Source organism: Equus asinus, chromosome 7 (genome assembly GCF_041296235.1).
Source record: "Equus asinus isolate D_3611 breed Donkey chromosome 7, EquAss-T2T_v2, whole genome shotgun sequence".
Classification (NCBI taxonomy): Eukaryota; Metazoa; Chordata; class Mammalia; order Perissodactyla; family Equidae; genus Equus; species Equus asinus.
The window spans coordinates 38,452,292-38,466,174 of record NC_091796.1 but is presented as its reverse complement, the minus strand read 5'-3'; the positions used below and the strand labels follow the sequence as shown (position 1 = coordinate 38,466,174).

The window sequence follows — 13,883 nt, the reverse complement described above, 5'->3', positions numbered from 1 at the left end:
GGAGGTCCATCCTCATACTTTTCCTCCAGAATCCTTATTTCTAGTCTCCCAGTCTTGTTCTTTCCAGGAACCTAACTAATCAGATAACCCATTAGTCACTACTCATGAGTCAGCATAGACATGCATCTTCTGTGTTGCCTTCTGTGAAAAGTAGATAACCATACCTGAAATTCTGCCAATGGGAGGATTTGCCTTTACCAGTGTGTTTGAGGCCACCCCTGAATAGGGGTGTAAGTGAAAGCTCTTCACTTTACTGGGCAGGCCCATCTGTAAACCAGTTCTGTATTTTTCCTCCTCCGTTAACTGGTAATAGGGAATTCCCATGAGGTCCTGAAAGTAGGTTGAGAGGGAAAGGTAGTGTAGCAGTAGGAACAGGTACTATGGGAATCTGAGTTGCTCGCACGTCGAATTTACTTCCCTTCCAGACTTGCTTTTATAATGGAATGCTGGTTTGTATGTCCAATTTAATGATTTGATGGATTAAATAACAACTATTACCAATGGTCAGTTTGTAATAGTCATTTGGTACACTGTGATCAAGCATTAAGTCTCTCAGTGTCCAAAAACAAGCCAGGATCTGCTTTTCACATAGAAAATAGTTGTTGGCAGAAGAGAGTATGGCCTTACCCCACTGTGGTTCTCATATAGAGGCGTGCAAGAGGCTCCATACAGCATCTCTGACTACTCCAGACACTTCCATTGCCATTGGTCATCCTGGTTAATAAGGTCGTGTGACAGGACAGCTTGCATTGCAACCTGGACCTACTACAGAGCCTTTTTTTACTCTGAGTCTCACTCAATAGTAGCAACCTTACAGGTTATTCAAATTAGTCGTTTCAGCACATTCAACTGTGATATCTGTTGCCTCAAAAATGCAGGCCCACCAAGCATTGTGCCTCTCTGAGGTGGTAACAGTTGGTTAGAAATATAAGTGAAGTGAGAGAACAAGCATGTGACTGTCTGAAAAAAGAGTGTTCAGACGGAGGGAATAGCAAATGCCAGAGTTCCCAAGATGTAGCAGGAACAGAGTGAGCCTGGGGTAGGCAGGTAATAGGAGTGATGGTGGAATGAAATGAGGGCAGAAAGAGAAAAGGGAACCAGATCATGGAACCTTCTAAGCCATAGTGAGTACTTGGAATTTATTCCCAGTGAAATGGGAAATCATTGGTGCTCTTTACACAGGATAGTAACTGTAATGATCACTCTGACGATTGTATGGAGAATAGGAGAAAGGTAAGATAGCAAGAAGAAAGCAAATGTTTTAAGAAGAGAATAATCAACTATAGCAAATAAATCAAGAATAAGATTAAGAATTGACCATTAGATTTGTCAAGATAGAGTTTATTAGGGACTTTAATAAGTGTAGTTTTGATGGAGTTATGGAGATAAAAACCTGATTGCAATGGCTGAAAAAGAGAATAGACTTAATGTTGGTTAGAATGTACAGCCATGAACTCTTATACACCCCTGATGGAAGTATGAATTGATTTAACCACTTTGGAAATATCTAGTCGAAGACCCAACTGTTCTGATCCTAAGTTTATATAACCTAGAGAAACACTTGGATATGTGCACCAAGATAGATGTACTAGCATATTCAAATCAGCATTGTTTGAAATAGTAAAATGTTATTGTCCATTGAAGGAGAATAGATAAATGTAGTATATATCACACTATAGTAGTGAACATAAATGGTCTACAGCTACACACATGAATATGGGTGAATCTTCCAAACATAATGTCGAGCAAAAACAAGTCACAGAATACATGTGGTATAATTTCATAAAGGTGTAAAGTTCAAAAACATGCTGTATTTGTCTGCCAGGCTGCCATAACAAAATTTCACAGACTGAGTAGCTTAAACAACATAAATTTATTTTCTCACAGTTCTGTGCATTAATTTTGGTCATCTATGCTTTGCTTTCTTCTGGAAGTTTTATAGTTTTAGCTTTTATATTTAGGTTTATATTAAATTTCTAGTTAATTTTTACTTACAGCATAAGGAAAGAGTCAGGGTTAATTTTTGTCTTTATGAGATCCAATTCTAACACTTTTTGTTGAAAAGAGACTGTCCTTTTACCACTGAATTATCTTAGCAACTTTGTTGAAAATAAGTTTTACATATATGTTTGGATCTATTTATGCACATCTGTTCTGTTCCATTAATGGATATGTCTGTCTTTATGCCAGCACTACACTGCCTTGATTACTGTAGCTTTATAGTAAAGGTTGAAATCAGGTAGCGTAACTTCTCCAATTTTGTTCCAATTCTTTTTCAAAATTGTTTAGACTCTTTTGTGCCTTTATACTTAAAGTTTAGAATCAATTTCTACCAAAAAAAAGCCTACTGAGATTTTGATTGGGGTTGCATTGATCTATAGATCAATTTCAGGAGAATTCCACCATTTTAATAATATTCATAAATGATGATATGTATTTCTGTTTATTAGGTTTTCTTTTAATTTGTCTCAGCAATGTTGTATAGTTTTTGTTATACAGATATTAAACATATTTTGTTGAATTTGTTTCTAAGTATTTCATATTTTGGTGCAATTGAAAAAAGTGTTTTTAATTTTAGGTTCTAATTGTTCATTGCTAGTACACAATTAGTTTTTGTATGTTGCTCTAATAAACTCATTTACAGGTTCCAGTAACTTTTTCAAGAAAGTTTAGGATTTTCTATATACATGATTGTATAGTCTGTAAGTAAAGACAGTTTGACTTTTTTCTTTCTTGTTTGTATGTCACAGTTATTTTTCACATCTTATTGCGTTGGCTAGGTATATTGAATAAAAGTTGTACAGTGTTGAATAGAAGTGTAAGAGAGGCATCCTTGTTTTGTTCCCTTTTTCCTAGGAGAAAAACATTCAATGTTTAACCATTAAGTATGATGTTGGTTGTTGGTTTTTCTTTGCTTTTTATTGGAATAGTTAATTTGCATATAACCTACTTGAGGTTGGATTTAAATGTATCATCCTATTTGTTTTTATTTATCCTATCTTTTGTTTCTTTTTCATTTTTCTTTCTCTCTTTTTGTGCCTAATTTTACATTTTCAGGTTTTTTGTTTTTCCTTTTTTCTCTATTAGTTTATTGTTTATACATCCTTTTATTGTTATTTAATGGTTACCTCATAGCAGCATTTCTCAAATGTGATTCTTTGGGAGAATTACACCCAGTGCTCTAAGGCATCCATTGTAAGTAATGTATGAATGTCTCTCCTATAGTCTATTGTGGTACTAGCTATGTACCATTTTGAGGAGAATTAAGAAAATAGTCGTTCAAATAATTTCATGTTTTATTCTCTTATGGAAGCTTGGTTGAAAAAGGCTGCCTTAGGAATTACAACATACACATTTGATTTGTTACAGTTTATCTTAATTTACTATTTGTAGGGCAGTCCAAAGACCTTGTACTATTTTAGTTCTATTTACTTCCCTCCTCTTGTGCTATTTTTGCTATGTATTTTAATACTGTATATATTGTAAACTCAATAAGACATTCATATTGCTTAAATCAGTCCGTACACATTTAGGTTTACCCAGATACTTCTTCCAGTGTCCTTTGCCTATGGCAAAGGGAAGAAGCCTCTACTTGCATGCTTGGGATTTTGGACTTTGCCTTTGAAATTAATCTGTGTTATGTTTTCAGCTCTCTAGACCACGTGCAGTCTGACAGTGGTGTGTCTTTTATAGAAACACCGCTTAACAATTGGCTGATAGTCAAGAATTTCAGTGGAGCTCCCACACTCTCTACCATCACAGGCATCTGGTATTGTTGAGCATAGGAATGGCCTTCTCAAAAATCAACTCAAAAAAGATTTCTGATCCTACCTCCCTAAGCTTTTACTGGTTCACACATCTCAGTAAGGAACTTTGGTCACTGAACATGGCTGTTCCCAAAAAGGGATCATGTTTTCTTGGCTACTTCCTTGGTAATAATCAGGACAAAAGAGGTAGAGGATTATATAGACCTATTTTGGAAAATTTGGGATTCTGTCCTGACCATTCATGGGCATGGTGCTTCTTTCTTTTCCCTCTTGGGAGCCTCTAGACCAGCCTGGTTGGTGTACCTTCCCCGTGACAGTCTAGCTGCCACTGCCTCCTCCTCCACTCCCTCCTTCTCCCCTCCCGACCAAGTACTTGTTCACACTGCTTACCTTATGTATGTTAATAAATTGTTTATGTATTAGCTCTAATTTAGTCAAACTTCCCTAACCACTGTGATTAGGTTTCAGTATTCCCAGATCTCCTGTGACAAACACAGAACATATCTGGTAAGCCACTTCAATAAATGGTTATCGTGACCCATTACTTGTTAATTCTTCCTGGTTTCCTTCTCAGAGGATAGTTTTCAGTGTTTCTGGGCACTCCCATAATGTGATGACATTTTATAGGTAAATACTGTTCTGTTTCACCTGAAACTTTCTTACAGTATGAAGAATACATTCCATTTGGATTTTGTTTATTGTTCCAGATGGTGAGACTAAGACCAAGACTGGAGAGGTGGCTTCAGAGGAGGAAATGACAGCAAAAATTGAACCATTGACTGAAGACTCTAGCAACCTCAGAGATAATGTTCTCCAGCATTCTGAATGCAGAGAATTCTGTGAATTTGGAGATAAATTAAGTGGAAAGGATCAGAACCTCTTTAAAAGAAGACAACATAACTGTGATGAATGTGGCCAAAGTTTTTCTTGGAGTACAGGCCTTATTAGGCATCGAAGCACCCACTGGGAGAAACCCTATGAATGTGATAAGTGTGGAAAAGCCTTTAGTGTGAGCTCTGCCCTGGTTTTGCATCAGAGAATTCATACTGGGGAGAAACCCTATCCTTGTAATTGGTGTATTAAAAGTTTCAGTCGTAGTTCAGACCTTATTAAACATCAACGGGTCCACACTGGTGAGAAACCTTATAAATGTCATGAATGTGGGAAAGCCTTCAGTCAGAGCTCAGATCTTATTATACATCAGAGAATCCATACAGGAGAAAAACCCTATCAGTGCAGTCATTGTAGTAAAAGTTTTAGCCAGCGCTCAGACCTAGTTAAACATCAGAGAATCCATACTGGAGAGAAGCCTTATACATGTAACCAGTGTAACAAACATTTTAGTCAGAGTTCTGATGTTATAAAACATCAAAGGATCCACACTGGGGAGAAACCATATAAATGTGACGTGTGTGGAAAAGCCTTCAGTCAGAGCTCAGATCTTATTCTACATCAGAGAATCCACACTGGGGAGAAACCATATCCATGTAATCAGTGTAGCAAAAGTTTCAGTCAGAACTCAGACCTTATTAAACATCGAAGGATCCACACTGGAGAGAAACCCTATAAATGTAATGAATGTGGGAAAGCCTTTAATCAGAGCTCGGTCCTTATTCTGCATCAGAGAATTCACACTGGAGAGAAACCCTATCCATGTAATCAGTGTAGCAAAACCTTCAGTAGACTTTCAGATCTCATTAATCATCAACGAATCCACACTGGAGAGAAGCCTTACCCATGTAACCAGTGTAGTAAAATGTTTAGTCGAAGATCGGATCTTGTTAAACATCATAGAATTCATACAGGTGAGAAACCCTATGAATGTGATGAGTGTGGGAAAACCTTTAGTCAGAGCTCAAACCTTATCCTACATCAGAGAATCCACACTGGGGAGAAACCCTATCCATGTAGTGACTGTACTAAAAGCTTTAGTCGGCGTTCAGATCTTGTTAAACACCAAAGAATACACACTGGAGAGAAACCATATGCCTGTAATCAGTGCAATAAAAGTTTTAGTCAAAGCTCGGACCTCACTAAACATCAGAGAGTACACTCTGGGGAAAAGCCCTATCACTGTGATAGTTGTGAGAAAGCCTTCAGTCAGAGTTCTGACCTTATTCTTCATCAGAGAATTCACACTGGAGAAAAACCCTATGCATGCACACAGTGCGGCAAAAGTTTCAGCCAGAACTCAGACCTTGTCAAACACCAGAGAATCCACACTGGGGAAAAACCATATAAGTGTAGTGAGTGTGGGAAGGCTTTCAGTCAGTGCTCAGCTCTCATCTTACATCAGAGGATCCACACTGGAGAGAAACCATATCCATGTGATCTATGTGGCAAAAACTTTAGTCGGCGCTCTGATCTCGTTAACCATCAAAGAGTCCACACTGGTGAAAATCCATATAAATGTGATGCATGTGGGAAAGCCTTCAACACATGCCCTGATATTATTGAACACCGGAGAATCCACAGTGGGGAGGAGCCCCACAGGTGTGTTCAGGGCCGCAGAAGTTTTAGCCAACTCTCTGATCTTATTAGTCATGACAAAGTCGGTTCTGGGGAAGACAGTGTAAAAGAGATGAATGTGGGAAAACCTTTAGTGTGTCCACCAACTTTACTCAGTACCAGAGATGCTATACCAGAAAAAAATCTTATGAATGCTATTGATGATTATGAAAAAGATTTTAATCAAGGCTCAACTCTTGTGCTACATTAAAAACAAAAACCCACACTGGAGAGAAAACACATTAATTCGTTTTTTATAATGAAAGTTTAACTCAGAGCTCAAACATTACTAAACTTCGGGAAAATTCTGAGGAGGAATCCTGTGAGTTGTGAGAAAACCTTCAATGTGAATAAAAATTTTACAGAATATCAGCAACAATGGAAAGAAATTCCTATCTGCTATAATGTTAAGAAAAGTTCTAGTCTTTTATTCAAACAATCCACAAGAGGAGAGTTTTGTCATTGTAAGAAATGTATAACATTAATGCAGAGCCTTACCAGATATTGTAAAAACCAGTGTGGTGGGTGTGCAGGAGATTCATTAGTGTTAGAATCTCAAGCCTTTAGTGAGCCCAAGTTACCTATTGCATATCAGAGAAACTATTTTAGGGAATGTAGGCAAAACTTAAATCCCTTTCATATCTTAATTGGCATTCACTCTGATATCACACTTGTCTCCTGACAGCTGGAGAGTCCTACCTTATGCTAATACTAGTTATCATTAAATTCCCTGTGTGTGAACATGCTATGCTATTCTGGTATTAAACTTACTCACTATATAACTCCAGTGCCCCATTTTCTCAGGATTTTTTTTTTGGCCTAGTTTTAGTTTTCCTAGTGAGCATGAGTTTGCAAGTTCCTGTGATGTTCACAGCAAATATGAATCTATTTAGCTGTCAATAGTAGAGCCCATAATCTTTACTGGTTTGAAATCACTTCTTCAATTCTGCTATTTAATCAGTTTCTAAATATGCGAAACAATTTTTAAAACAAATCCATATGTCAAAATGTGAAGATTTCTCTGCTGCTCTGTTTATCTTGTCATCTATAGATTGAACAAAAATGGTAGCTGAAGTAATACCTACATGACTAATTTGTATAGTATAATCTGTCTTAAAATAAAAGGACCTATTATCTTTTTTTCAAGTGGCAACACTCATTAGATTTTGTTTTGTTGATTTCTGACATACATATTGATAATAGGCTACATACATGCAAAGTTTTCAACTGAAAAATGGAAACCATTTTTAAAAAATAAATTCAAATTGTCTTTCTGGTATTAACCATTTGCTAAAATTATGCTACTATCATTTACTTTGACTATACCTCACAATTATCCAATTAATATTTCAATTTAGCCAACACTGTTAAATAGAACGTACAAGGCATTTTTCTTGAGGTTTTCCAGTATACACACAGAATATACAGTTCCAACAAAACATGGTGAACACTGATGTGTCCAGAAAACACATGGCTCAATGTAATCATAAAGGTAGACCAGATGCTTATAAGAGATCAGAGGAGGTAGGATTCAATTCTGATTGAAAAAAAAAAAAAAGGTAAAGCTTTGTGGAGCTCCTGAGATTTGAGTTTTGAAGGACAGGAGTAGAGGCATGAAGGCAGGGAGGGAATAGTCAACAAAGACACAGAAGCAAGGAAGTATAAGAAATGATGTGGATTATGGTGCTTAGTTATTAATTTATTCAATAAATATTCAGTGTCAGGCACTGTACTGAGTGCTGCTGAAGAAAAAATTTAAAAAGGTTCCTGCCGTCAAGCTCAAATGTTATGAAAATAATGACTGAAACATGTACTTAACAAGAATAAGGTGGAAATAAAAATAAAGTAGGAGAAAAGACTGTTAAGGAGTGTGATGTTAAACAAGCAGGCACTTCAACTTTCTGGGGTTTAGTTATCTGTAAAACGAAAGTATTAGGTATTATTGGAGTAGATATCGCATTTCTGCATTTTGATCTCAAGGTAATGGAAAACCACTAAGGTCCTTGAGCCAGGGAATGGCATGATCATCTTCCTGCTTTAAGAAGAGTCTAAGATTAAAAGGGAGAATGAGGCAGCAGAAAGGAAAACTATTTTGGAAATCTGGAAATGAAATCATGAGGTCCAGAAGTAGAGGAGCTGAAAGACATTACCATGATGATAGGTTGAGAGGTTAGTGGAGAGAAAAGTATACCATCAGTTACTGACTATTCGTCAGGGAATGTAAAAAGTGAGGAAGAAAAATGGAATGATCACATTTATACCCAAAGTTTAGCCATCTCTCCTAAGAATACATTTTAAGAACCAACTGCTTACTACACGTTTTTAACTAGTGTCCTACAAGTAAACTCAAATTCATGAACTTAACACACACACTCATGATATCTTCTTCCTGAATTCCCTCTCCTGGTGAACTGCACTACTAAACACCTTGCCATCCTTCATTCCTCACTCTCCCCCAGTCTTCTAAATGCATTTGCTCACTAGGTCTTAGAAGTGAGTTACAAAAATAACACTACTTACTGAAAAATTCAAACAATATTGAAGTATACAAAGTAAAAAAGGAAGGGAAATGCAGAGAATTGGGCCTGACGTTTTATGCCAGTTGATTCTCCCCGGCAATTGCTGATTCTTAAACTGGCAAGGCAAAAGGCCAAGAAATCTAGACAAAGGACACTGGAAGGTTAAGTGGAACTCTCAGCAGACTCACTGTGATAGTGAATAAAAATCAGACTACAGGGGCCCGCCCGGTGCTCTAATGGTTAAGTTCATTCGCTGCTTTGGCAGACCAGAGTTCGCTGGTTCTGATCCTGGATGGGGACCTAGCGCCACTTGTCCAGCCATGCTGAGGTGGCACTCCACATAGAAGAACTGGAAGGACATACGACTAGGATATACAACTATGTACTGGGGCTTTGGGGAGAAAAAAAAGATTGGAAAGATATGTTAGCTCAGGGCCAATCTTCCTCAACAAAAAGCATTAAAAATATTGGAGTACAGAACATGCCAAGTAGGAGGTGCTCTTATAAACACCCCACAATCTCAGTGTAAACATTAAAAGGCTATACTCTAGAAGTTAGAATGAAACTTGTGTGGACTAAGTCTAAAAAAAGTCTGGAATGCAATCTCAAGTCAGATCAGCCTTTTAGTGAATTAAATCATCTGCTTCTAAACAAGCTGCCAGTTAGAAGAGAAAAAAGAGTGAATCCTCTCTGGAGGATGACAACCTATGCAGAGACTAACTTTTCATTGACAGTATCCAACATTCAATCAAAAGTTACTAGAATCCTTAGAGTCATAGACATCAATATGAACTCATACACACACACACACAAAAGGATAGACACAGAAACAATTATAGAACGTGTGTACATGGGTTAGTATATATACATATATTACCCACCTCTGTTTTCTGAGAAGACCCAGGAGCAATGACAATCCAGCATAAACGATCATACCCAGATCATGGGTTTGTAAATACCATTCTACAAATAAAGGAACCAGGGTTCCTTTGAGAAATGGCCAATTCTAGGACTAGGGCAAGGAAAATACAAGGTGAGCGTGGAGCATCTTGTAGTACCGGGAAGGAAGCAAGAGCCCAAAAACAAAACAATGGGGGCATATCAAAGGAACATAGGAGCCAACCTGAAAGAGCTCCTAAGGCAAATAAATATACATGAGTCCATAGTGACATAAATAAATATGAGAGAAGAGACAAATCTTCCTTATAGAGAAATGCCAAATAATATATGTGGATAAATATACAAATATCAATCATATTTCTACTCAAAGCAATGAACTATCTGAAAATGAAGTAAGAAAACAATTCCTTTTGCTGTAGCATCAAAAAGAAGAAAATTCTTGGGAATAAATTTAACAAAAAAAGTTCAAAACCTATATTCTGAAAACTCTACAACATAGTTGAAAGAAATTAGACATAAATTAATAGAAAGACATATGGATTGGAAGATGTAATATTGTTAAGATTGCAATACTCCCAAAATTGATCTACAGATTCAATGCAATTCCAATAAAATCCCAGCTGACATTTTTTTCAGAAATTGACAAGATAATCCTAAAATTCATATGGAAATGTAAGGGATCAGAAGAGCCAAAACAATTTTGGAAAAAAAGAGTAAAGTTGGAGAGCTCATACTTCGCAATTTCAAATTACACTTTTGGTCAATTGATTTTCAACAAGGATGCCAAGACAAATCAATGGGGGAAGAAAAGTCTTTTCAACAAATGGTGCTGGGACAACTGAATAGCTGTACGGGAAAAGAGTGAAGTTGGACCCCTACCACATACTGTGTTCCAAAATTAACTTAAACAGAAGGTAAAATGGAGTAATAAGAATTATTGATTAATCTAAAACAGAAAAAGAACATAAAACAGGCAAGATAAATAGATAACAAATAGGAATATGGTAAATGTAAACCAGAATATATCAATAATTATATTACATGTAATATGAGACAAAGATTCTTGACTAGAATTTTTAAAAATTAATCATATGGTACTTACTCAAAACACACTATAACTACAAGGACCCAGGAAATTTAAAGTAAAAATATGGAAAAAGATACTCCATTCAAATACTAACCAAAAGAAAACTGTTAATAGTTGTACCAATATCAGACAAGAAGTAGACTTTAAAGCAAAAGTCTTACTAGAGATAAAAATGGGATATTTCTATTGATAAAAGAGTCAATTTACCAAGAAAATATAAACATTATACAAATGAATACATCTAATAATTTTGCTTCAAAGTATTATATACTAAAATTGACCAAACTAAAATGAGAAGGAGATAAATATACAATCTTAGTGGGAAACTTCTGCACAACCCTCTCAGTAAAAGAGAAGCAGGGTAGAAGAAGTAAAAGAGAACGCCAACCTTGGAGAGCTGAGAGTGAAAAAAGAAAAAATGTCTAAGAATATGGTATATGTGGACAACAGGATTAACAAAATGATCTAATTGACATAGAGATAACAGTGCAATCAACGATGGCAGAAAACTCATTCTTTTTAAGTGCACAGAGAACATTTACCAAAATTGACCATGTGCTAGTTTATAAAGTAAGCCTCAACAAATTTCATCAGATTGAAATCATTTAGAATAGTGCTGTCACGGTAGAACTTTCTGTGTTTTATCTGTATTGTTCAATACAGTAGTCACCGTAGCCATTACAGGAGTCACTAGCCATATGTGTCTACTGAGTGCTTAAAATGTGGCTAGTGCGACTAATGAATACATTTTATTTAATTATAATTAATTTAAGTAGCCACATCTGTTTAGTGGCTGCCATATTGGACAGCACAGACTTAGCGTATGTTTTTAGACAACGATGAAATTAGCTAGAAATCACTAAGACACACACACTAAAAAAAAAATTCCCAAATGTTTGGAAATTAAGAAAGACAATTTAAATTCACCCATGGATAAAAGAAGCAAGCACAATGGAACTTAAAATATATTCTTATCTGGATAATAGCGAAAATTGTGGGGTACAGCTAGAGCCCTAATTAAAGAGAAATTTATAGTATTCAATGCATGTATTTGTAAAGAAAAGGCTAAAATTCAGCAATCTAAGTATCCCTCACAAGAAGTTAGAAAAGAATAGGAAGTAAATCTAAAGAAAGAAAGTAGAGCCTTTTCGTACTACCCATAGAGGGGTCCATACAGCATTGTTCTGAGTTCCCATTATAACTTAAAGGGAAACTTTCACAATGTCCAGAGCCCTTGATGTCTTGCAAGTGAAGGAGGAGGGATTCCCACTTAGGCAGCACCAACCTTGACTTCCAAATGGAAGAGTACATCTACAAAAGGAAAAATGATGGCATCTATATCATAAATCTGAAGAGAACCTGGGAGAATCTTCTGCTGGCAGCTCGTGCCATTGTTGCTGTTGAAAACCTGGCTGATGTCAGTGTCACATCCTCTACAAATACTGACCAGCAAGTTGTGATGAAGTTTGCTGCCACCACTAGAGCCACTCTCATTGCTTCCCACTTCACTCCTGCAACCTTCACTAACCAGATCCAGGCAGTCATCCAGGAGCCAAGAGTTCTGGTGGTTACTCATCTTATGGCTGACTACCCGCCTCTTACAGAGGCATCTTATGTTAACCTGCCTACCATTGCTCTGTGTAACACAGACTCTCCTCTGCACTATATAGACATTGCCATCCTGTGCAACAACAAGAGAGCTTGCTCAGGGGTCTGATGTAGCGGATGTTGGCCCAGGAAGTTCTGCACATATGTGGCACCATCTCCTGTGAATACCCATGGGAAGTCATGCTTGGCCTCTGTTTCTACAGAGATCCTGAAGAGATTGAAGAGGAAGAGCAGGCCGTTGCTAAAAAGGCCATGACGAAGGAGGAATTTCAGGGAGAATGGACTGCTCCAGCTCCCGAATTTACTGCTACTCAACCTGAGGTCACAGACTGGTCTGAAGTCACGCAGGTGCCCTGTGTGCCTGTTCAGCAGTTCTCTAATGAAGACTGAAGTGCTCAGCCTGCCACTGAAGACTGGTCTGCAGCTACCACTGCTCAGGCCACTGAATGGGGTAGCAACTACCACCAAGTGGTCTTAAGCTGCTCTTCCACGGACTCTTAAATAGAAAATGGAAAATAAAGTTTCTAAAAAAAAAAAGTAGGAAACAGAAGAACACGAATTAATGAAATCGAAAATAAACATTAAAAAAAGGAAGCGAAAAGTTCATTTTTTGAAAAGAACAATATTGATAATCTTCCAGCAAAACTGATCAAGAAATAAAAGAAGCATGATTTGTCAGTGTAAGGAATGCAAAAGTGGCCCTCAGCACAGATCCTACAGCCATTACAGATATAATATAAAGGATATGATTAATAACTTTATCTAAAAAGTTTGAAAACAACCAAAATTAACACAAGAAGAAATATAATATCAATAGTTCTGGGTCTATTAAGGAAATTATCTGTAATTTAAAATTTTTCCCATAAAGAATATTCCAGGCCAACTATCTCAGGGAATACTTCCAGACATTAAAGGAAGAAATAAACCAATCTTACACAAACTTTTCAAGGTAATAGGAAAAGACGGTGCACTACCCAAGTAATTTTATGGAACTGTGGATTTTGCTTCTTACAGAGGAAGACTTCCTTCCTAGAACAAGACCAGGAAGAGCCTTGCTTTCCCAAAGATTTTAGAACACTCATCTCTCCACACCTCCCTAGGATGCCCTTCAAGCCTTTGGTCACTCCAGCTGTCAGAGAGCTGCCGCTGAGCCTCCAGGGCACATTAAAAGGGATCTCTTTCCAACAGTTGGGATCCACGTCTCTGGCAGACTGTATCTAACTATCTACAACATCATAAAATACATATTTATCGCTTACATTACACTTCTCTAGACAAGATGTTTATTTGTTTATAAATAGGTTTTAAATGTTTTCACTGAATTTCATTTAGTCTGCGTACTCAATGATAGTTAATTACACTGGGCCAGTGGAATTCCCAGACTCACTTGGTCCAGTGGGCCCTATTGGAAGCTCCATGAGAATGAGAACGTTCCTTCCCTGTAAGCCATACTTTATTGGAGAAAGTATCCATCTAAATCAGGGGTCAGCAAAT

General features: G+C 37.0%; 1 protein-coding gene and 1 pseudogene across 6 annotated transcripts in view; both read left to right on the top strand.

The window, feature by feature from the left end:
* The window catches only part of ZNF397 (zinc finger protein 397), a 47,277-nt gene extending 39,723 nt beyond the window's left edge, over window positions 1-7,554 (top strand). For 5 of the 6 annotated variants that reach the window (XM_070513184.1, XM_014829270.3, XM_070513182.1 and 2 more), the window contains one exon: window positions 4,475-7,554. In XM_070513184.1, coding sequence (XP_070369285.1) covers window positions 4,522-6,486 — 1,965 coding nt within the window. In that variant the 5' untranslated portion in view covers window positions 4,475-4,521 and the 3' untranslated portion in view covers window positions 6,487-7,554. The remainder of the gene's footprint in view (window positions 1-4,474) is intronic. The other variant, XM_070513187.1, reaches the window with a different exon arrangement.
* A 4,303-nt stretch (window positions 7,555-11,857) lies between these two features.
* LOC139045655 (small ribosomal subunit protein uS2-like) lies at window positions 11,858-13,037 on the top strand (annotated as a pseudogene).
* Window positions 13,038-13,883: the final 846 nt, after the last annotated feature.